Source organism: Hetaerina americana, unplaced genomic scaffold (genome assembly GCF_022747635.1).
Source record: "Hetaerina americana unplaced genomic scaffold, ioHetAmer1.1.p SCAF_3, whole genome shotgun sequence".
Taxonomy (NCBI): Eukaryota; Metazoa; Arthropoda; class Insecta; order Odonata; family Calopterygidae; genus Hetaerina; species Hetaerina americana.
Window position 1 is genome coordinate 87,476,639 of NW_027286874.1, and position 25,749 is coordinate 87,502,387.

Genomic DNA, 25,749 nt, shown 5'->3' on the forward strand with positions numbered 1-25,749 from the left:
TGTCCCGCCCCACGAGGAGAGTGGGAAGGAGACGATGGAACCCTGGTGGTGGAGTGTGAAGGGGGGGTGAAGTTTGTTGGAGAAAAAAAAAGAAAAACGACGTCCTAGCAGGTGACCGCCATGCTCGTTTAATTGGGAGGGACCTGACTTATGGCCATACTTGGTGAATTTGAACACAAAGGACAAATCAGTGTAGTGCATGATGACAGTAAATTTACATCCTCAAATTGAAATATTATCGTACGGTCCATCATCATTTTGGGTACAAAAAATTAAGTTTTCGGTAGCTTCGGAGAAATGACTGTGAGAGCATTATCCTCAAATATCGTTTAGTGATTCAATGCTGAACAGGAAACAAAACAAACTAACAATAAAAAATATTTTACTCGTAAATATCAAATAAAATTGTCACATTGGACAGAGCAAATCACCATTCTTTGAATTATTGAAGTACTTACCTTTTGTCTTCTTCTCTAGCTTTAAACCCATTACTAACAAGTACAGAAAACACCTTCTAATGAATCTATTCGATTTAATAATTGAACTGCACCACAGTGAAAGCAAAAGTTTAAAATCTGTTAACATCAATGTCAGTTAAGTTATATCAAAATCAAACTTAAAGTAAATCATCCAGTGAATCAACACCAATTTTTTACTCCTATGAACACTCTTTTCAGAATACTGGTCAATTTTTCAGTGAAAAAAAATTGTTATCAAAGGTGATGGATATTTACATTTCTTAATACGGTAGAATGTTTTTACGTTACGGTTGACATTTAAGTATTTTCGCTCTCTCTCCTTTGGCCTCTCCTGCAAAGGAACCTATAATCATTTATTCTTATGAGAATTACCTCTCGTGTGACGAATTATCTTTGAACTTTTCAAGTTGGACGTTGTTTTTTTGATAAAATAAATGTGTTACGTGAAAAGGTGGTACAAAAATAAATAGAAGCTTAAGTTAAATGTTACTCGAATAATTAAATTTTTAACCTAACGTATTTGCGTTTAACGCATTGACACATTAAGTATGCTAACAGTTGACCCCGGTTTAGAAACGTGGAGGGAGTGTTAAACCAGTGGCCACACTACACCTAAATCAGATTAATTAAGCAAAGCCTGATTGACTTCATTTAAGCTTTCCCTTAGCCCTGCGAACTCACGCAGAAGAGGATCCGGGATGGAAGGATACTATTGGGAGTCAGGGGCTTCCTCAGTGGCTCGCACACTCAAAGGCCAGCACCGAAACAACCCTACGCTCAAGAGTCCGGACCGCGACATAATCTTCGGCCAAGGCCAAGAGCTCTTGTCTTAAGCCAAGCCTCAGTTCAGAGCTTCTCCATCTTCATAGCAAGGCTCATAAATGCCGCGCCCCTCAATTCGTCCTCTGGATGATGCCACGTCTTTTCCGAACTCGTAGGCGAGAGAGTGGATCTATTTTTGTCGAAGAATCTGAAAGGAAGGGCAAAGGGAAAGCCGGGGAAGGAAGTTTGTAGGTTGTTAAGGTACTGCCGTCAATAGTCCTATTTTCTCCAACAACTAAGGACATGTCCAGCTTACATTTCTACATCTGCGCAATACTCTTCAAGTGAGCAAGCATTACCTGCAATTACCCGCAAGGATGTGTGGAGGAGGGTAATAGGGCACCAGTCAGAAATGCAGAAATATGTGTTCATGCATATACTTGAATACTAATTATCTCAGATAAAACTGCCATCCACATTCATCTACCTAATACCGTGCATACCACCGGGAAGGTGTGTGGCAGGGGATGTATCCGCAAAAATTACGATAACCAGAACTATTACAGCCAACTTTTAGGTTGATTATTCTAGTTTTTTAAGACTGGTAGCATCATGTGAGTACTGTTTTACGACAATTTTGCCTCAAGTGCACCTGAACATCCGTTGACACCACGCGCACCGCTAGTAGAATTCTTATCGTTAAGAATATTATCACTAAGGGTGGTAAACTATTTTAGAATCTTTACTCGTGCTCCACGAAAACATTTACGTTCATCAAAGTGGGAGCCAATCATTTCGAATATAACAAATATATATATATATACATACATATATATATATATATACACATTCACATGGAAATAGATACAAGGAAAAGGGATAGGAACTCATAGAAAGAACAAACATAGGAGAGATGAGGAAGGCGGAATCGAGCAGATCACAAGTGCCAAAATATTTCTTTGACCAAGATTTGAACCACGGATCTTTTGACTTCCCTGGCCGATGCTCTAACCACTTGACCTATCGAGGAAACGTAAATATATATATTCCCTTGTGGAAGGTAGTTTGGCCGCTAAAAATTCGGAATACGTATGAGTTTCATTTGCATGTGTTTCTTTGTGTTTTCTTTCGTTAGCGCTATCACGCTTCTCCTTTTAATTTATTATTCACATCCGTGAGACTTTCCTTCAAGAGATTATAAAGTTATTATTTAAAATAAAGTATTCAGAGAAATTCATTAAACAATGTCTGACCCTATGTTAATCTTAATATATATTATACAGATTCCATAATCAAATTACCCCCAAGTAAAATATTTTACAGCAATTTTCTCCTTCCGCCATTTAATTTTACAATTCATATCGATTTATTCAATGGACATCTGTTGAGTAACAGTAATTAAAGTCTTGCATATTTCTATGGAAATATGTTATAATTGTTTTTCAATTTCATCACTTTTACTGTCATAGTGTTTCCGAGTAAAATATCATCGAATTAGAATTTATATAAGTAGGACATTTGAATAAATTAAACGTTATTATTATGAATATTCATTCCATTCCTGCAAAAGTCTTTCCTTTGTTGTAACCGGTTTTCTCAGCCATGGGTACCAACTGACCCTTTCTTTCTCATTGTTTGCTTGAAAATGTTCTTTGATGATTTTCAATGATATTAATGGTTACTTTTTAATACCTTCATTGTCAAATCACACATTCAAAGCTGTGGATTCATTAGCTAGGTCCTTGGCTTAATTCGGCCTCAAAGAACTTATTATTTTAGAGTGGAAACTTAAACGAATTATAGTATTTAGGTAAATTATGTTGAAATGGCATATTTTCCATGCTTTTATCTAATGATATGTACGAGAGATGATTTGTTCATATTAGATTTTCAAAATAACGTCCATTCAATAGTCATGGAATAGAAAAAATACTCTCGGACGAAATCACACGTAAAATACGCTAACCTTGAGTGATGGATCGTGTACAAGCTGGCCTAAAAAGTTTTCGGATACGACTCCTACGCTTATGTGATTTTAAATTTATCGTCTGAACCAATATGGGGAGTCTTAGAGGGTCCAATCTCCATTCTAGGATTGCTCATAGTTCAGGCCGCGCCCGAGCTGCTAGTGAATGGAAATTCTACAATAATGCCGTCACTCGCGAAACAGGAGCTGGGATAAAAATGCCTAGCATAGTGTACCTACGTCTGCGGAACGGTTCATATCGAATGATAAACACTCACCGTGATTGAAGATAAGATATCGGGGCTGTTGAAAACAAGAACGTAAGATACTCTAGTATTTCAAAATGAAAAACATCGCGAGGAGATATATCCTTTCGAGTGAGTGTGCCCGACCGCCACGTCGTACAGGATTCATTTTTCTTATAACCAAATTGGTTTCTTTAGATTAAAGGTCTAGATTAATGCCAGAGAAAAAATATGATCATATTTGGGATAAAGACTTGGCGAGGGGAAGCATGAATCTTATTGAAAATCTCATTACTTACGGAACACGGAGCGTCCGTAATTATGAGTTCAGCACTTAAGGTATTAAATTACTGCGAATTAAAATTCTCGAGGGCTTTTCCATGCATTCTACGACTGAAGAATATTCTAAAAAAGATATCACGAGTAAGTAAGTGCAGCATTTCACATCAACTACCATACTTTCTGGTATACACCCAAGGCCAACTGGCATAATATTAAAAAAATAAGACACTCTGATTATGAAAGCATATTTTGGAATGCATATAAAATATTTCGAGTGATACTGGTAGAGTCAACGCACATGCATGCAACGCACGTGCACATGATGATTTCAATATTTTAATATAAATTTATAAAAATAAATATTTCCAATCGGTCTCCTACGAATATATTGTACAACACTTGTGATAACTAAATGAGTCAACTAAACGCAAAAATTATCAGACACTTAAACAAACCTTTCTAATACACACAAAAACAATATTATATCTATATATGCCTAAAATTTGTTGATAGTTACACTTAAGTTAATGTAAAATATTTCTCTTGAAGTTCCCTCCTTAAGTACCACGTGAAAATTGGCCAACGCGATATAGACTAAGTAAAGACGTTGGAATTGACCATATTAGACTAAGAGTAACTTCTTGTGCACTTGTTTCGGGAAAAGACGCCTCTTGTATGCTGAAAAATACGGTATATATTCTGTTCTTCTCATGCCCTGCCACCACCGAACTGAGTAAAGTAAAAGAACTATGTTCCGCGGAATAAAATACTATTGCGAAGTCATCATTTGCCATTCATATCTGACTCAACTTTTTGCTCCATGAGTGAAAGGAATTCAACAAACTAAAACTGTAAACCTATTATGAATAAAAATATCAGAATTGTAAAAAATTGCAATAGTCAAATGACATAAGTGACGTGTCGTTAGCACTGGGCACGTGTTAAGCGATATCGTGAATCCCTTATCTCTGCAAGACGCCCGCATCCTCCTTCCTCGACTCACTGCTGATGTCATTGTGTGCTCATTCCTTTAACACGCTCCTCGACAAGACTCCTCGCAAACAGAAGCGAAGGTAGTTGATCTCTCGCTAAGGAAGACGAACGTTCCCATGCTTCGGCGATTGACTCTCAGCCTGTTGCATCCTTTTCTCCCTAAACATCCCGCGTGGACGAATGACGATCTGCATTGGTGCACATAAAATAAAGACAACACCGGTTTGATGGCCTGTTGATGCCTATGAGTGGCGTATTCATAAACGATTCAATTAGTGTCCGGTTGCAATCCCGTCTCTGTGAGGGAAGGAGCTTCCTCGACGTTGCTGCATAAATATACCTCCATTTGAGTTCACGTGAATCTTAGGAAAAATACATGCTATACCCACTCCTCGGTTGGGAATTTCTCTGTCATTATCACACACTATTTTTTAAATGTGCATTGTCTTGGACAATAAATAGAAAATGAAACTGAGGTAAGGAGGATGAAATATAACATTTATGTTGATGAAAGAGAAATAACGAATCATTAAATGAAACATCGAGGATAAAAAAAAAGGATTAGATATAATTAATCCGATGTATAATATAAAAAATTTGCTTTCATTAACATTGTGCGTGATGATTTCATTCATTCGGGTCTTAGAATTACGTTATTGGATAATCGGTAAATAAAATGAGAAAGCAAAGGGTGCTCTTACTTTACGTTATAAGGATATGCAAAATATGTTGGACAGCTATTAGAGAATATGTTAATGACGGAATTAGATAACTTCCGAAAAGAACGCTTACTATAGTTAATATAAATGTTTAGAGAAGAGTGTCTTATAATAGGAACTAGGATGAGAGGAATCTTGGAGAAAGGAAACCAGGCCGTGTCTTTTAGAAAGGTAAGGAGCCCTCGATTTAGATTCTGTTATCAAAGGAGCAATTACGAAGACTCTAAACTAAACTGGAAGGTAAGATCACTCAGATAAAATGAATGGAACATGCACACTGGTAGATCTAAATGCCAAACTCTCTCATTCCTCTCAAAGAGATTTAAATCTTGGAAGGTACCATAAATACATAAATATTTGGAAGAGTATTGTTTGTTTCTTTCTCCATTTTAGCGAGATGTTGTTAAAATAATTTGTTCTGAAATATTACTGAAATAAAACCCTTACTTCCTGCCTATTTATTTGCCACTGTAAAAAAAATTATATTGAGTAAATGCGAGAAAGAAATAATATTGCTGAAAATGTTATCAAGAAAAATCACATCCATCTGCGGACGACGACATTATTAAGTTCAATTACCAAATATAATATTTAACTCACCAATGAAATCATTTCGATTAATTACCCAAATTTTCGTGCACAAATACTTAAAAAGAAACTATTCCAGCCTGTTTTCCATGGTTTCTGGTTCAACTTTGTGAAAGTTAACGTTTATGGAATTAAGAACACAACTATGCTTGCAAGGAGGCCATGCAACATATCCATATTAAGAATAGGCAGTACTAAAAACTAAAAGAAATCAATAATACTTTTAGAGACGGAATGTTAGTTTTCTTAAGTAAATCTGAAAATAAGTTCGTCGTCTGTATGTTTTTTCGAGAAGTACATCAATGAGATTTACACAGTTAAAGTCAGACGTAAACTTTTACATCTAAAATATTTTATTACTTTCACTCTTACTAGGACTTTGTAATTAATGTTGTGATTACATTATTATGCACAGTTATATGAACAAAATAGGTGACCTCTAATACACTGCCCACTTTCTGGTCGGTATAATATAATAGTGGTTTAATGTGAAATTCAGACATCGAAACAGACACTCCGGACGAGTTCATGCTTCTGCAAATAAAGACGGCGAAGGCATTGGGCGAGAGTAAAACCTTGGTCTCTCGGAACGGCCACGGATTTTCGAAGCGGTCCAAATGCGTCCGATGGGGCGAGTAATCAGTGTGCCTTCGAAACACACAACATCACAACACACCCACGTAGGTGGTGGGCGGAGAGTGGAGAGCCCCCTCCCGCCACGATGATGTTCTCGAGACTCGGTCGAGGGAAGGAGGGCGCTGGAACCGGTGGGAGTGGGTTTTTAATTTTCGCTTTCCGCGGGCCGTCAGTCGGTGACAGGGGTGTCGGAGGGCATGCTGGGAAGGCGTAGGAGAAGGAGGAGGGAAGGGAAGGAGGGTGGGCAGAGCGAGTGAGTGGGCGTGTGGGTGATTGAGTGGCGCGTGATTTGGGAAAGGGCGAAGTAAGTGTGCGAAAACGGGGTTCGGAGGGAGATGGATCAGTTCGGGGCGAGGGGGGAGGGAGGGAGGGAGGGAATGGGGGGGGAGAGCGGGGAAAGGTAAGAAAGTAGGTTCAGGGCGATCTTGAGACAAAAGGGGCGGAGGGGAACGTTGGATTTATGACACGCAGTGACGAGGGCGAAAGGACATTGTTCATGTCCAAAACGAACCGTCCACATTCGCCTTCACGGGTGAAGAGGGAATATGACGGACTGAAGTGAAGTGTTACGAGGGGGGGTCTAATTTTGACGCGCATTCCTCTTCATAAGAGAATCCGAAGGCGTACGACGTATGGAGTATGGCAATTATCAGTAATTTTCTGTAGCACGGAAAATGTGTTGCTTCAGAGGGGCTGGTAACCATAAAAAGAGTATAGCGTGGGATTGTGTGTATCAGACTCCACGCTAACGTCACCCAAATTTCGCAGACTTGCATCGTAAATCCAAAAAAAAGATGTATAAAATAATTTCCTTTCACTTTCCAGTTTCTCTTGAGACCGATAGGTTTGCGACAGTCTTTCAAAATTTTAAAGGTTATTGAAAATAATCGGGCAGGTGTGACGTTATAATTTCTTTCTCAAAGTCAAATTCACCATCGGAGGGTGGTTATTAGAATCTTGTGGCAAATTGTGACGTACATTGTGTTAGGAGTAAAACAAAAAAATTCCAAAAGCATGCGATGCTTCAATATGATCAGCCCCATTTCCCAAAGACTTGCCGTGAACTCTTCACAAATTCTCAATACGTTTTTTCCATAGTTGAGCCATCATAATTATTTTATAACCCATTTTTGAAAAAAAAACAGGTAATTATAATATTTTCTTAGCTCTTCATTATATTTTAGTCTTAATATCCCGAGCGTTCTTTTCCTTTTCTTGAATTTACAACGTCGTACTTTTAAGGCCCAATGGCCTGAGCCTCAGCTCCTTATGAGGTTCAAGTATAGGTGGTCTACCTGAATGAAAATGACTCAAACCGCAGAAAAGGCTTCTAGGTGACAAAAATTTTAATACTAGTAACCAATGTTTAACAGTAGCACGGAGAGCAATTTGTGCGTAGTCGAATACGCGTTTTCACGCGATATTAAGACTATTACAAAATGAACTTAACTCTATCTCCTTCCGTTTTGTGTGTTGATGACTCCTGGCTATTGCTTTGCATTTCGTCTGAATGATACACCGAGGATTTTTATGATTATGATAAACATTGTTTCCAGTCAAGGTATGCCAGTAGGAATAAAAACAACCTCTGCGTATTCAATTCCTCGCATCGTCGCCTGTGAGGAATCAAGCAGGAAGTTAAGCGAGATCCTTATCCCTGCTGTCATGTAATTTGTATGAATGCTAATGAAGAGCGCGAACGCTTGGCTTGCATATTTCATGGAGGAATTCTCAACTGTAAAATCGAATAAATAAACATAAGATCTTTTGTGAACTCTTTAACGGCAGCTTCTAACCATCAAGAACTTGATTGTGAACGTAATCTGATGAAGACTTCTGACGTTTAAATCTGGGCGTTCCGTAAATAAATCTAGGGTATAAGTGTCATTCTTAACATTAATTATTCGGTTCCACCCTCTTAATTCTTTCTCCATCATGATGGAGCATCCTTTGTTATGTTTTGATTCACTATGCGCCGCTAGGGTTGTCCGCGTACCCATTAACAGTAAGACTTCGCTGGACATCGGGTTTTCCGGCGACATCACTAGAATTAACGCAACGCTCTCCTATCCCACAAGAAACAACTACAAAAGGCATACTATTGTGATAATTGTATTGACATAGGGGGGCAAACTTTTCTAAGACTATTTGGAATAGTAGCAGCTGAGAGAAGAAGATATGAGTTGTTAGATATGTAATACTACCAAATAATGTTGAAAACAAAATAGTTGGACGTGGAACAAAATGGAAAATCTCCGGAAAAAAATTACTCCGAAAGATGAGTAAAGACAGAAGTCTATGGAGCTTACTTGAAAGAAGAAGACTTAGCATTATTTGAGCACGTCCTAAGACAGGAGATAATTCACTTTTTTTAAGACCATAATTGAAGATAACGTAGAGGGAAAGAATTGCAGAGCAAGGGAAAGGATGGATTACCAGAAATAGGCGATGAAAGACAAAAGCATATGGAACAAAGAGGGTAATTAAGGAATTGACAGAGGAAAAAATAGCTCAAAGAGCTGCTACAAACATCTCCTCGTGATTATAACCCAAAATGAGGATCGTGATCCCGTGATTATGACTTGGCAGACTGATGCATTACCCAAGGGACTAGCGCGGTCGAATCTTACGAAGTAGCATCATCATAATCGCCGGTTATCAATCCAAGAATTGGTGTGCAGAAGCTCTTTAAAAAAGAGAGAGAGAGAATGAGAAGAATAGCAGATGTCTAGTCTACGTCTCTTTCACTTCCAAATTCTCTTCTTTTGTTTTGAACCCATTCGACCAATGTTTTCTTAGGTCCACTTTTTATTTTACTTCACAGTAAATTGGGGATTCCTTTGAATCTTAGTTCCCCTTTTTCCAAAAACATTAGTTCACTAATAAAGAATTTTCCATGCACAGTAAGTACAGTATACTTTAGATTTTAAGATACAAATATCATGTTAGACTTTAAAAATGTTCCGAATACATGTCTCTTTGCCAATGTGTGTACCGTAAATTATCTCTCAGTCTCTCATCAGTGGAGAATTCCTAACTGACGGTATCTTGGCGACAGTTCATGCAGCAGTGATTTTATCCTCGTTTCCCTCTATGTTTCTTTTTATCTTAGTATCAACCCCGGGCATAATATATTGGACTTACATAACGTACGGAGAATACAAGCATACAGGTACGGAGAATACAAGAATACAAGCATACCTGTAAGTCGCGTTATTAAGGGTTCAGGGCAGAGGTATTACTCATCTTACGAAGACAAGTTAATACTTGAGGATCTTAAGTAGTACTATGATGGGTAACGATAATTTGGTAATAGGAGTGGATGGTATTTAAAATATGAAGACCAGTGCAGAAGTACGAGTATATAAGGCAGTATTAACTCTCTTCAATTAACCGATGCTAATAATGAGATCCTTAGTTATTTTCAGTACCTAATTACTGATATTCCCTCAAAAGTACACATTGGAGAGCCTGGAATCGAGTATTTCGAAACGTGCTCTTACGATACACGTATTCCGCTTAATATTTCACCGTCCTTCTTCATGTTGGATGATTGAGTGTTTATCGCCGATTCTTGGGACGGGAACAAAATCAACGGACCAACGGCGGCGGGGCACCCCGCTGGGAAGTTTATATTAATGCCGCGCTAATGCGCAAGGAATACCACTGCACGCCCTCAGATTCCAGTCATTACGGGATGCCATAACCCGGCTCGTTTGGCGCCGTCAGAGGGTCAGTTCCGCCTCCCCTTAATTCTTCAACAAATGCGGAACGACGTCCGGCCACCGTCACGGACGAATCCACCGCGGCAAATGGAGCAGCTGTTCGCAATCCATCGCCGGGCGACTTGCGTGCTGAAACCACCGGGCGGAATGGCCTCGCGGCGAACTGATTCCTCCCAAACGAACGATATGACGTCCGCGAAATGGAGAGAATGAAGAAAGGGAACCTCGCCGTGATTCCATATCACGCGAATGGAATAAATTCATTAAAAACAAACAGCTCGCTCCGTCCGGCACGAAACAATGGTCGGTTTCGATGAAAGCGTTCACCCCCTTCTCGCCGTTCGACGGGTTACCTCACAGCCGGCGCGAAAGAATATGACTAACCGCCCTGCGCGGCCGTGGGAGAGAGAGGGAGAGGAAGGCCGGCAGCCACGTGGGCAGTGGAGAAGGACTCCTTTGTGTTTGCATAGTGAAAGGCCCGACCCGACCCCAGGGGGGCGTGGGACGTTTTTCAAAAGGATTGATTTTTTTTTGCCATTCCGCCGGACAAACGGCGCCTCCGACGCCTATCCCTCTCCCGCCTTCTGTCGACGCGGCATTCCATTCTCTTGCCCCTTGAGATATAAAAAGCGCCACCTTGCTTTGCCTCTCAAGTTCATATGTAGTATTAACCCCGTACTAAATTTTTTTGTGTCCATAATCTTCATTTAAGCGTGTGGTGGCCCAGTGGGTGGAGCTTTCGATTAGTGATCGAGTTCGATTCTCGTTGACTTTCAATACTCGCTCATCTGTATGATTTTTTGGAGAGCGAATCTCCCAGGGAAACTGCAATTGGAGAAAGGAGGAGCTTAATCCCTTTCTCGACTTTGTAAAATGCACACGCCTTAGGACTTCATACATTGTGAAACTAACCTATCGTACCAACCTTCCTTTTGAATACTGAATTTCCATCTTCATTTCTACTCAAATGCAAATGTCCAGCGTGCTCTTTCAACCACTAATTTGTATTCTTTTGTGATCTGTTTCAAGCCATTCTCATTAATAACCTCTTCTATTTTGTCCTGTTTCTTAAGCTTCTCCACCTGCCTTCTATTTTTTTCTTGAATATTTAGCGTCATTGTTTTATGATGGTTTTTTCAACCTCCATTTTAATTCCCATTTTATGATTTTCTTTGAGGTTTAGCCCCGTGATTCAAGGAGCAGAACTTCGTTGTGATTCTAATGTTGCCCACAGTGGGGCAACCAAAGCACAGTGCGTGCACCGCATTCCATTCTGCTCTATCCTCTCGACCTCTTAGGAGTCCTCCTCCCACACATCCCTCCCACGAACGCACGTGAAATAAAAATGAAACGTTCGCACCCTTCTCACCATGAAACCCTCCCCGCGAGCATATCGTTGGTGACCCATATTCCCCATCGAACGCACGAACGAACGGACACCTCTCCCTCCCCCCCTTCCCCGACCCCTTCACACACCCCCTCCCTCCGGAGATAATGGAGAGCGGTTGGCGGGGGAGGGGAGGAACGGAGTGAATTCTTCAGGACGTTGTTGGGTGGAGGCGGAGGGGAGGATGGCATTAACGCACATCGGGGGTGAGGGTGAGGCAGTGAGGAGAGGGAGGGAGCGAAAAGAAAAAAAGAGAACAAAAGCAATGCGAGAGGCGTTGCTGGGCCGGGTGCTCCTGAAATTCGCCACGCCCATCGTCTCAACCACCTTCGCATCCCTAGGTCGGTCTGGCGAGCCCTGGGAAACTAAGTCGTACATTGGAGAGAGAGGCAGTCACCCCTCGCTGGGCTCAGTGAGAGGCCAGGGGTCGTGTCACCATGGAGCGGGGTTGAATCCCTACGGGATATTAGGTCAGGGTTCCTTTTTTCGAGCGCCTAAGGAGTGGATGCGCATTACTCATAACTCGAATCCCTGATGAATTTAATGGTTCTTCTAAAGAGCCAAGCCCTACGCCGGGAGCGTAATTGGAGCTACGACTTTGGTAGATAATTCACTATTCAGTTATTAATGAGAGTTTTTCTACGAAAACTGTTGATTAAATCTTAAGGGGGTGTATTTTTCATTTATATTGATAAGTATAAGTCGAAAATATTGGATCACATTCCTAAAGGGGAAAATTCGTCAATATATATATATACCTGTATATATATTGAACTATGGGAAAATCAGCCGAACAAGGCGTTATTCCTTATTTTCCGCGCAATGTTTTCATTGTGGACAGGAAACACCCAAAAAAATACATTTAATCGAAGCATGGTGGGAAAAATGATCATAAAAAGCCATAGGTTAACTATTATAATACCTATGACAGTTGAATGCGCCAAGAATAAACAAAAATTATTATTCATCGCGAACCGTTGCACAAATACGAAACGCAATGCATTTATTGGGAAGACAAACTCGTTTGTTTTAGACGGCCATCTTGGTGACCAATATCTAATAATACGGCTATCTCGGTGACCAACACACGTGCCAAATTATGAACTGCATTTAGAAAAAAACATGTTGCCATGAGGACTCCTGAATCTGTAATTAAACTTGTCAGCCCCTCCACTTTGATCCCAAAGAAGGTGCTGTCGATTACATCTGCTGACAGTGTAACAGTACCATATATCGTACTTGCATCAGAGGTATTAAATTGTTTGCAAGTCTACCGATGTGGCGTCTGAGGCGTAAGAGGTTTCCAATGAGACTAATTGAGCAAATCGTCAAATTTAATTGAACGAAAATTTTTCAATAAAAGCCAAATTAATATGAACTTAACGTTTCTAAGATATGATCGCCAAAGTACACGGTTATAACAACAATTTATCAAGCAGTTCAGTCAGATGTATTTAATTTGTGCTGACATCTGTCGAGTTTTTATGCATGAGGACATCTTTCAAAAGGCTCGAGTAATACATATAAGGTTTCAGTTTTTGAGCGATGTTTGCGAGCACCATGGAAAGCTTTTTGGTAGGGTTATATCGAAATAAGAGAAGGTTAACTCCTGTGGCATTCAATATTGACGCATTGTATCTTTGCAGCCGCCATAACCGTTTATATAAATCATATATTTCATGGTTCATTGGTTTGAATCAACGATTTTAGTTATTATTAATCCATATTAGTGTTACAGTGTTACCTTTTATTCATTTAATTTCTGTTGTAATCAAAGTAATAAGCAATTATTTTTTTAATTCCTCGCCAAATAGGATCATACCTAATGGCTTCGGTTTCGCAGTAAAAGCGGACAATTCCTTGTGCAAAAAACGGGGAATTTTTTTTCGTCTTTTTCTAAATTTCTCGTGTATGAGAATGATTAATGATTCAAGTCCTAATTATCAGGTGCCCTTAACGCAAATTAAGTCAATTATTTTGATGGATAACATAAATGTATATATATATATATATATATATATATATATATATATATATATATATATATATTTATCTTGTTTTAAGATGCGTGTATTATGCTAATTCATTTTTGACATTGATCTGCATTATTTTAGCTTCAACCAAATTAAACCACCCCGGTAACTTTGAAGTTTGCCGCGATATCTCCGAAATTTGAGGTCCTCTTGGAGCCGGCGGAAAAGCAGGAAAGATGAGGATTTTTTCTTTGAATTCATTAAATCACTCCGCGTGCTTGTTTTCACTAGAACCGCCTTGCGGGTTGCAGCTTATTTAGGATGTCACGAATGCGATGCGTAAGCTTCGAGATGTCGGGGTTATTTTGACACAGACAATAAATAAACGAATAGAATTACCCAGCATGAAAATTCGGAGAGGGCATTTTATCATATATGTAATTAATATCTACATTACCTCAAAGATTTACGGTGAAAGTTGTGAGAAAACCGTTTTAGATGACCAGTGTTCTCATTAACAGAAAAAAAGTGTTGTGATATTCCTAAATTATTCTTACGGTACATTCTGGTGAGGTTTAATTTCAATTATTTGCTGCCATATAGTTTAACTTTATGATGATAATTCTATGATTCTGCACCTTAATAGTCATTGCAAGCAATATAGGCACGATCGCGGTTTAAGGATAGTTTAAACAGCAATAAAAATTCAGAAATAAAGTCGTTGCATGTACTCATCTGAATATTAAGCATTACTCTAATGAGTAGTTAAGTCAATGATAGACCTTATAACACGAAATGTGATTGTTTAATATGAATTTTTAGCATCTCTAATAAAGCTCAGCGGTTAGAAGGTTTTGCTAAAAATGCCATAATTTGCTTTCGTCATGAGTATATATACCCCAAGTTGCTGCCATGAAAAAAATGGCAACACGTACATTTTTTTAATCCCTTTTTTACAAGACATTTTTGAAAGAGGATTTTATCAATTATAATAGGCGAAATTCTCATTTTCTGTTGATTTAAATAAATCTTCAAATCCTTCCCTATTAAAAGTGTACTTTCTTGTACTATTTATCTTACACTAAATATACGTACTTACCATTTACTTACGAATGAATGATAATCAAACATAAAAGCTCGCTTCTTAACAGGTAAAATCTCTTTTTCTTGTTCACAATCGGCTAGCTGTCGTCCACGGTTCATGGATACAGTCGAAAGAAGTTGAGATCTAACCAATAAGGAAATTTCTAGTCGAAAATGTGAATCATTGCCCTTTAATTGGAGTAATTCCGTGCGTCACCGTGTGGCAATATGCGAAAATATTGCCGCATAAATTTGAATTATGATTCGTCACGCGAGCCATGCACGTTAATTTGGCTCTCTTCGTCGCAGCCGTTACATGGGAGCCGTCTTAATTTTTTGTTTTCATCCTTCAGTAATTCTTCCTCCTCTCGCTGCCTCTTCACGGATGGTGTTGGTCAAGGGACCATTCTGGAGAAAGCCGTTTAACAATAAATTTCCGACTACTCCGTTGGCTCAAATCGTCCGACATGCCCTTCTCGTGCCCGTGATCAATTTTCTCCTTTCGTGATAATACCGCTCCATGTTGAAAAATAATGATTATTATGATGGCGCGAATGCTTCCCATCCGTGTTCGCGGCCCCTAGCAACCAATGCCAATCACTCACTCGAGTTGTCAAAAACGAACTTCAATTTTCTAAAATGGGATGTATTAAAATTTTGGAAAGTAACTATTTGTAACATATCAACAGTGATACAGTCGGTGATATATAATGTTTACGGGTTTGTTAGGCGGGTCGGAGGGAATGGTGGCAGAGGGGTATTTTTCTTGTCTCAAGACGAGAAATCAAAGTTAAATGATTTACCGCAGGCTATATCCCCCTCGACAGGTCCATGCATTTATGAAGGGTTAAGGAGTTTTTGTATTATAAATTAGCTCATTTCTATTTTGAAGGATCACTTTTTCAAAGTTCAATCAGTTACTTTCGATGCAGGAAAGTACAATAAAATCCTCTAACCTTTACGTTCATGTCAGTTAAACTAAGACAATATTATTCTTACGGAACTCTCTGAATTAACTCACCGCTAACGATAATTTAAATAATTTATTTTAAAATCGCTCCCTTGCGCAATAACTAGTTCTTTGAAGCTAAAGAGCGATTCCCTTTCCTCTTCAATTACCCTTTCCAGTCACTCCCGAATTGTGTAGGCCGTTTTTCACCCTTTCAAGAGTCAACTTCGGGAGACGGTTTCTTGGGGCCTCGTTCATTTTATTACCTTTCGGTAGCTATGCCGAGGGAAATGGGATAATAAATGGTTGACCATCTCCATCCAATGAAAAGCCGGGTCCTCAAGGCGATCGTAAAAGATTGACTCGGTTTCCGGCGATAGGACTCATTAAGAAAACTTGCTAGAACGGGCGAGAGAACTTTTTTGAGCATTTTCACCTACAAATAGCAAAAATGAATGGGTTACGAAATTATTCGGAATTACCTTCTTCCTATAGAACAAAAAAAACAATTTTATGATAATTATAGTTTTTTAATAAAGCCTAACATTTCCCTGGTGGAACTATGGACAGTTTGGAAACCTCAAAGGTATGCCTCTATTTTATCGAAGTCGCCATAAAATAAGCGTCCTAAAATTTGAGCCAAATTCAACTAAGCTCGGAATTCAAAAGACGGGAAAAATCATTAAAAAATCGCAGGATACTTTATCTAATACATCTATACGTACGCTAAATTTGTTCTTGTGTGAAATTATTTCCAGTTCATCATTAATTATTCTTTGAAATTGACATGGCACGTTTGAGAAACCTTATGAAAATAATCTAGTTATTGATAAAAACAGGTTTCCTTCACATTTTTTTAACGAAATTTAAAGTTATGGTGCACTGGTTTTGATGCACTATTTGTTTGTATCACACAACATTTTTAGGTGGAAATGTCACGAGAGAATCTAAATATAATGTTTACACATTATTTCATCTTTGTCTTGAAAGTTCGCATTGTTCTTAGTTTTAGTCATTAACATCACGATATCATATTGATTGTATCCAGCACATCCTAATTATGAAGCCATTAGCAATTGGCTAACTAGAGGTGAACATTAAAATGAGAACTCATCGCTCTCATTTTGCTGCATTGTTTTTTAATTTATTCTCAAAATCTCAATGTATCAATAAGACGCAGATATTGTGTCTTATTCAAAAATTAATGTTTGATTATGTTTTATCTTGATGATGGAGGTTTGATCATTAATAACAGTAAAGCCTGGAGGACTTTTTATTGTACTCCCTTCCGGTTTTCAGCCAAGGACCCCTTTGGCGAACCTTTAGCGAACGTCCATTCAGCGTCAGTTATCGGAGAGATGTAACTATCGGTAGAATCTTCGACCAGTTTGTTGAGCGACACGCGTAAATACCATTTCTGAATTGTATGTAGCTTCGGACAGTGAATAAATTGCCCCTCGGCGGGCTTGTTCCTTGTAACGCTTTACACCAGTGACATTTGAAATGTTTATTTCTTTACAGGAGACACCTGAACATGAGGTTATGGCTGACTTTGGTGCTTTGGCTGGGATCCAGTCTCGTCCTCACGGAAGAATCTCCGCCTCCCTCCAAACGGCGTAAGTACTGTGAGCATGCTTCGGACAAAGAAACGCCCTTCATCTTTCTTCCGCTGTCGTCCCCACTAAGACCGCTCTCCTCCTCCCCCCCATACCACCATCTGTTAGTTCCCCTCCCCCCACCCAATTCCCACCTGCATCAGGCCCCGCACTTCGGTTTTCGGATCGGTGGGAATCTCCCGCGGCCTTATATCATTTGCTCCTTTTTCATTTCATCGCCGACAGGAACCCCGACGTGTTCCAGTCCACGGTACGCGAGTACAGCTACTTAGCATCAGTGCCCGCTCTCCGCTTTTAGATTTTGCTCACGTTCCGTGCCTCTTACTCCTCCGCAACCTGCTGAAGCTTCCCCACGCCGAGAGAGAGAGAGAGAGACATGGCCGCTTAGCCGCCCACGACCGCGTTGGGATGATTCTGTTCATTCTCGTCCCTCGTGTGCAAATGCGGCCGCGACCGCCCGAAAAGGGAAGAGTTCAAGCCGTGCCTTTATATGTTTCTCAATCAGACCGATTTATTTCTTTAGGTTACGTTTTATCGTAGATTTTTTCTTGAAGTATGATAAGTGTGCTCTTGCTTCAGGAATATCTCCAGTTTCTTTTCCCCGAACACAGTGAATAGTACGCTAAAGCTGCGAAATGCCGTATTTCGGCTGTATATATAGGATAGACACATTGTATGATCTCTCTCAGATCCCGTTAGCTTTTGTCCGGGAGTAAAATTCTCCAGCGATTTACTAAAAACCGTTAACCAAGTAACGTTTGTGAAGTTTAATTCCAGCGATCTCAAGTGCAACTAATGGAATTTACATGACCTTAGAATTCATGACAGTATTACATTTAAAATATTTTTGATTGGAGACCTTCCAAGTTGGTGCCTTTTACTTTAAAACTTTTGGGAAATTTTAATAAACTTTGTAGAAAAGTATCTAGGCTTCTACGCCTATCGACATTGTTGAAGTTCGCTAAATGCTTTCATCTAAAGTCACCGTAATCATAAATGAAAAATGAAAGCCCAATTTTGCATTAAAAATCTTTTTTTATTATTTATGTCATTTTCTTGGTTGTAAGTGATATTAAATAGCACCTGAATTTTATAGTGTTCTGTCTTAATTAGACATTATCAGAATGAAACGTTGATTCTGTGAAAAATGACTAATTAGGAATGTTGATTTTCTTGAGAAAGGTTGAGTATTATATTAAGACATTGCACAGATGTACACATTATAGTATGAGCGAGTCTATAAGATTATTGTGGCGTATTATTTGCTTTTATTTTTCTGACCTGCATCATTTGGGTATTTAGATGATTAATTATCTCAGGCAGGCAATGGAACAAACTTCTACTTTACTGTAAATAATCCCAATTTTATATTACTTTTATATTTATATTCCTTTTTTATTTAATATTAATATATTTCATACATTTTTTACTTTCATGACTAATTAAGATAGGATAACATACGGGGAATTTAGCTGTAACTTTATTCGTAATTAATTTTACCACATATATATATTTTATTGGATGTCCCTTTCATATGCGCCGAAGTTTTTTTTTATTATTACTAATCGCAAATAATCTGCATAATAAATATCAACTTAAAATATAGGCACAAGTACACGTTATGGTAATTTTGTTTTTACGATTGGCGTAATTTTTCAACGGGTGATGGAGATTTACGTAGGCTGCTTTCAATCTGATGGAATTTGAAACTGTCGATCATGTTTCATATGTATTCGCATATAAGTGCGTGCCAGCCAGCCTAGTTGCGTAGATGGTTTACTAAGATCCGCTGTCGAGGCCTCGTCAAGAGAATGATGTTCATCGCAGCACTCGCGTTTTCTTCGTCCCTACTACTCCCTGTTGCTGCACTCCCGAGAGAAATACAAAACGTCAGGCTAACGTGGTATCAGAGAGATCGTGAAAATGAAACGCATGCCTTCATGTTTTCCGAGGAGAGACATCAACGTATGACACGAGGTTACTTTCGCGGTCGTTAAGTCATTTAAAAAAATAGCAGTTAACAGAAATATAAGACTAATGGAAACTATGAGATTAGTTTTACCTATAGTATGAACGGTGAATACCCTGAGAACATTCGGCATATCTGATAGTTGTATATAATTATCCTTATACTTTGAGATGCCTGAGAGTTTAGCCGATAGCGTACTAGAAAAATTCACCGTTCCGAAAGTCCTGTAAGGTTAGTTACATCTACTTCTAAGCAATACCCCGCAAGTCGCCAAAGGGCGTGTGGCAGGGGTTATAGGTCACCACCCGTAAAATAGAATAAAATAACATTCAAAATAAAATCATGTTACCTTTACTATTACCATTACATTTCAATCGGTAGTGGAGTGTACTCACGGACTTTTATCTTCATGTTCCAACTTTGGGTAAGTATTGCTAACATCCTCATAATTCACTTTTAGTTCCTCTCACATAATTTTCAAGCGGTCATAAAGGTCATGGGAAAAGATACCATTGTTCGAAATGTATATTTTAGCCAAATATGTGTTATAACTACAGAATAATGACAGTTCATTTGGCTACTCGTATTGAAGCTACTTAATCCTAAGGCATATTCACTCTCATAATCTCTGCTTGACTTTTCTGTACCATAAGGACCTTTCCAGGAGTTTTACTTCACTATTATTCCAATAATTTCATGTTTTTAATTACCTCTCTGCAGAGAAAATTTGATGAAGTTATCAAGTCGTCATTTTTAATGTTTCTTCGGTGAGATATCAATCCATCAGCATGGTTGTGCATGGTTGTGCATGTTCAATTTTTTTTCAATATAAAATCCCTAAGTTACCCTATTAAGCTTTGAAAAAATGAAAAAAAATAATAACGGATGCGGCAAGGTGCTTGATATTTAATGCTTAGTCTATATAAAATATAACACAGGTGATCATTTTAGAATTTTCCCGGTGATTTCAATAACCTTAACAGAATATGAAATTGAGTACAGGGGCAAACATGAACTTGGCATCCCTTATTACGCAATTGAAAATTGTCCAAAAAGTAAGACGGCCATAGTAAAATAATTATATTCCAAAAAGTTTTTAGAAAAATTCAATCTACTCAATCCACCTAATTTTTTCGACTCTTCCTAATATAAAAAAATAACACTTCATTAGCAAAGCAAAGTATCACACGCACAAACCAATTTCAAACCGAATTGTCGTGCCTTACTCAGCAAGAATGGAATTCTAAATCTCTCTCTTTTCCCCATCCACCACTTCCATGAGTACTACTTATTTTTCTTCTAATGGAGAATATATTCAGGAAATCAAGTACAAAAAATCAAAATGCCTTTGTGGCATACAAATAATCCACATTTTATAATCTAGAATTTATCCTAGCATCCCCAAGTTTTCCTCCAATATATTAATGTGAGGAGAAGAACTATTTTATGAACAGAATTTATCCTTCTTGCTCAATTATTATTTCATATATGCCACATACTACCAACAACATTTCTGCGGGAACTGACGCTCCCAAACGCAAATACAAACCCATACTTGAAATCACATTCGTAAATATTGTATGTTTGAGCTAAATAACGGAGAGCCGGTTTGGAATTCTATAAAATATCCTTGAAAGTGAAGGATAAAACAAGATACAAGTATGCATCAAAGTATGAATCGTAATTAAAGTCTTTCATTCGGTGAAAAATTGTTATTTTTTTCCAAAGGTTTTGATCCTGTTTAAATTTCACCACATCGTCCCATGAGTATCCATAGCATGTGATTTATCGATTCGAGCATTGGAGGACTTTTTCGTGTTCGTCGTCTTGAGATCGGCGAGTCTACGAAAACTCCGCATATTGATCATAGATCTGACCCCTTTGGGAAACACTTAAGCCATCCATTACCGGTCGTTTCCGATTGTTGATGAGCACGGCCTTAGCGTCCACTCTGGCCGTACGGGCACAGTAGTGAAGGTGAAAGCGGGCGTCCAAAATGAGTGGGCCACACCTTTCGCCCGCACTGCCCGCTCCCGCCGTAAATTTTTGTCCCATTCGATCTTCTTGCCGCGCGGCCGGGAAACAAATGTGAACGGGTTTCATCCGGTCCAATGGACGCGCGCCAAATTCAACCCGAAAGTTCTCCGGTGACATAATAAAATGATAATATCTCTACAACCCCTCCTCCTCCCCCCCCACCCTTCGAGGACGACGACTTCTCTACTCCAGCTGATAGATGCCCTAATACACGTTCAAAACGTGTGGCTTGATTTCACCAACGGTCCCCACTCATTTCATAACATCTCGAATTCCTTGAGATATCAGATCATTATTCCTTCGTCGCAACACGCTGAGAAACGCATACCGAAAGTATTTATAAGAATCGCACACCTGACCTACATTACCATTTTCAATTACTCCTATCTCCTATGGATATTTGAAAACTCTTTGGCCTATCATGTGTATTTGTGTCTAAGTGTAATAGTACCTTTTATATATACACATTAAACTTAATAATATGTAAATCTGAAAATTGATTTGTTTGGGCACACATCACACCAAGACGGTAAGAGGCATAGGATTCCAATCGTGTTGAATATATAAGGTACACATGCAAATAACAGCATAGACTGGGTCCAATTTGAATATTCTTTTCTGGAAATTTTTAATGTCGGAAATAATCGAGTTTTTGAAAAAACTTATTCAACACGCATAAGGTATCACATGCTTCCCTCAAAATTAAGATTTCAATGAGGAGCGATAATTAAACTGCCGCATTCTTTCGCCAGCTGTTATATCATTTACAAACGTATCATATGGTTTATACCGGCAACTTAGCAGACGCTTCGTAAATTGTAAACAGCTGCTGCTGCAAATTACGGCGATTCGGAATTATTATTCCTTTAAAGGTTAACTTTAAAATAGCATCTTTTTTACGGTAAGCATCTCCGGTGAAATTCGATGTACTGAAATTACTTCTGTAAGAGTTAACTTTTAAAGTGCATGAGTTCATACTTTTTAATTTAGTATTCATCATGCCCGGCAAATCAAATTTCATTCGCCCGAAGCGTCTGAAAAGAAATTGCGTGCCCAAAGACAACTCCATGATGAAGAAACTACCTACGTACATTAAAAGCCCTATGACACGAATTAAATCTGATTTCATTGATCTGTCGTAGCCGGGCATGACCTGCCATATAATATATATATATATATATATATATATATATATATATATATATATATACTCGTATATATATATATATATATATATATATATATGTGTGTGTGTGTGTGTGTGTGTGTGTGTATACGAGAAAAAAAATATATATACGTACGTATATATATATATATAAAATATCTTCGAAATGGAACGCTCTTCGGCGACGCACAAATATATAAAAACACAGATGTAGATTTTTAGAATATAGAGACACAAAGAAAGGACACTCACAATTTGTTATTTGACGTTTCGACAGCACGGCTGTCGTCTTCAGATATATATATATATATATTTTTACACTTGTGATCTACTCGATTCCGCCTTCCCCACCTCTCCTATGTTAGTCCTTTTCATGTGTTCCTATCCATTTTCCTAAGTCTGTATTCATGTGAATGAATATTTGTTCGCCAAATGGCGGGTTTTTCGAATTTGAATATATACACACACGAATAAAAAGATAGTTTAACGTTTCGGTGGTGTTTTTCGTGTGCCGTCTTCCTAGAACTAAGGATTCAAACTGTAATTTTCTGGACAATAGATCTCCTCGGGAATTTATTAGGCAGTACAGAGAGAGAAACTGCTCAGCCATTTCTATAGCTATAGGACCGCAAAGACGATAGAGCTTCTGACCCTGAACAGATTAGCTCAGTGATCAAACCTCTTATTTAAACCCATGTGTTGCTGTATACTGTGAATACTCTGTTGGGTTGAAAATTAACCTTGTTTCCCCATTGCGCATGAGCAGCAATACGATAATATAGAATTATGACAATGAATTAGGTCGACAAAAAAGGGAGCCAGAATTGATTTATGCTCGATATTTATTTTCTCCAACCTCCTCTTATTTCTCAATATCCTTTTGAGTTTGTGGTGAAATATCACATCGGATAAGATGCACTTGGCACACTTGCGATTGTATAATAAGAATGCACACTCGAGAGTGCATTTAAAAATCTGAAAAAAATAATTAAGGTTTTCCCGAATCGACTCGTTCTCGATGCCGGGACCCCTCCCTCTTTTTTTGTGCCGAGGGGGGCGGGGCGAAGCACTCCCGAATCGGAATTGAATACTAAATCGCGGGGGCTGGCGAAGGGTGGAGGGGGGCGTACTTTGGCGGCTCTGGGATGGGGCAAGAGTGAGGAATATCCTCCCCGAAGGGCATGGACAAGACCGAGTGACCGGACAAAATCTATCGGAATTCTCGCTTCGATAAGAGGGATGAACCCACCCGTTAACATTCGTCAACTTTCTTGATGGATGTGGAAAGGACGACATCATATAATTCTAATGACATTCGGTATTAATTCTGAGACAATCTAGAATTTCTTCTAATTTATTTAGCTCCATTTTTTATTCTTAGACACGTGGAAGTTTATAAAAATATTACCAACAAGTTCAGAATATAGAAAGTTTTCCGTCACGCGCTTGAAGCACGTGATTGGTTTGTTGGAAGAATTGGGTTGGGAGCCTTTCGATTCACGAAGTGAGTAGGCAATAGAGACTTTTCGTGAGGTTTAGGACACCTGAATTTAGTTGGGACACGAAGGGAATTATTATGGCACCAAATTATAATGGTAGATTCGACCAACGAGATAATAATATGAGAGATGGAAACAGTCACACACGGAATCATGTACTCGATCTTCCCTTGTACGATCCTCAATCATAGCAAATCCCATCCACCCGAATCTATTTACTTGAAGAAAACATTTTATTGAATTTCAGTGGTTGAATGATGTATTTAGTTGTATATTTATGTCATTTTAGTCATATAAACCATAAACACAGTAATCAACCCGAAGGTCGGTTTGGTAGGTGATGGTTCGAGTTCACCCAGTACTAAGCCCTGTACGGCGTTTGAAATTCACACATCAGGGTAGGAGGGCCAGTTCCTTTCCCTGTGCCGGTTATGGTTTCCCAGGAAGATCTGGTACCCGAAAAATCGCATAGCTTGGGTGGAGCTGCAGGTGCCCAGAGTGCCTTGCCCGGGAATCAAACCCGCGACCCTCTGGTCAGCAGTCCAACGCTCTACACTGGACTACCGTGAGCGACATTTATATATATATATATATTTATATATATATATTTATATATATATATATATATATCACATACCATATACCACATACATATGTGTGTATATATGTGTGTGTATATATATATATATATATATATATATATATATATGTATATATTTCTAATATGTATGTGTTTGTGCGAGTTTTGTTTTGTACATGAGCTAATATACATTGAAAACGCGAACTAATAGTTATTAATATATATGACCGGTTCCCAATCATCTCCCGCCACACGCCTTTGCCGCGACCTGCAAGGTATTGTGTAGGAGTAGAAAACATTTACCTCATAATAATATTTTATATACCCTTTCCAACCAAAATCTCTCATTCATTTCTTCACCCGCCTCATTCATTTCCACGACATCTGGCTAAAGCGTGAAACTTTCATTCCCTCTTCATTTGATGATGATGATGAAGTGACTGCGAAGCCTGGATCAAAATAACTATTTTTCTAAGTGGAAAATTGCTATTCTTTCAGACCAGAATTTCTGAATGGCGCACGGAACAGTTATCAGTCCAAAGTTTGGTTTGATGGGTTGGAGCCAGATAACGAAAATTAAGTCGTACGAAATACATATATTCACAGTATGGGATGCTAGCTCCATTCCCTGTGCCACCATTTGCTTTCCCAATAATTTACTTGAGCGGAAAATTGTATCGCACTTGGATTTTTTGTCCCCAGGCATAAACGGGGAATAGAAACTACCTCCCTCCCGCCATTGATTGGACTAGCTCTATTCACAAGGATACCACCCGATATCGAACTTAAAATTCCATTCTCATAACTAAGGGTTGAAATTGGAAAGCTATTAGTGAAATTACGTAACGTGCAGATCACATGTTGTGAATATTACCGGGAATTATGTTAATATTTCGGACGGCTCTTACGAATTACGAAATTCACCACGGTGAATTTCAAGACTGGTCCATCCGTTTGAGGGCCGAAAGATCGTCCGGGTACTTGAAGAGAGAGAGGGGGAGGGGCGAGGAGAAGTATTTAGACTTGGGCGAGGGGAGAGAGAGAGAGGAGGGGGTGGGGGCGGCGAGGAGAAGTATTTAGACTTGGGCGAGGGGAG

General features: G+C 38.9%; 1 protein-coding gene across 1 annotated transcript in view; it reads left to right on the forward strand.

Annotated features, from left to right (window-relative positions):
- The window catches only part of LOC139690454 (uncharacterized), a 177,808-nt gene that overhangs the window by 108,339 nt on the left and 43,720 nt on the right, over positions 1 to 25,749 (forward strand). The window contains exon 2 of the mRNA XM_071587909.1: positions 17,309 to 17,403. Coding sequence (XP_071444010.1) covers positions 17,322 to 17,403 — 82 coding nt within the window. The 5' untranslated portion in view covers positions 17,309 to 17,321. The remainder of the gene's footprint in view (positions 1 to 17,308; positions 17,404 to 25,749) is intronic.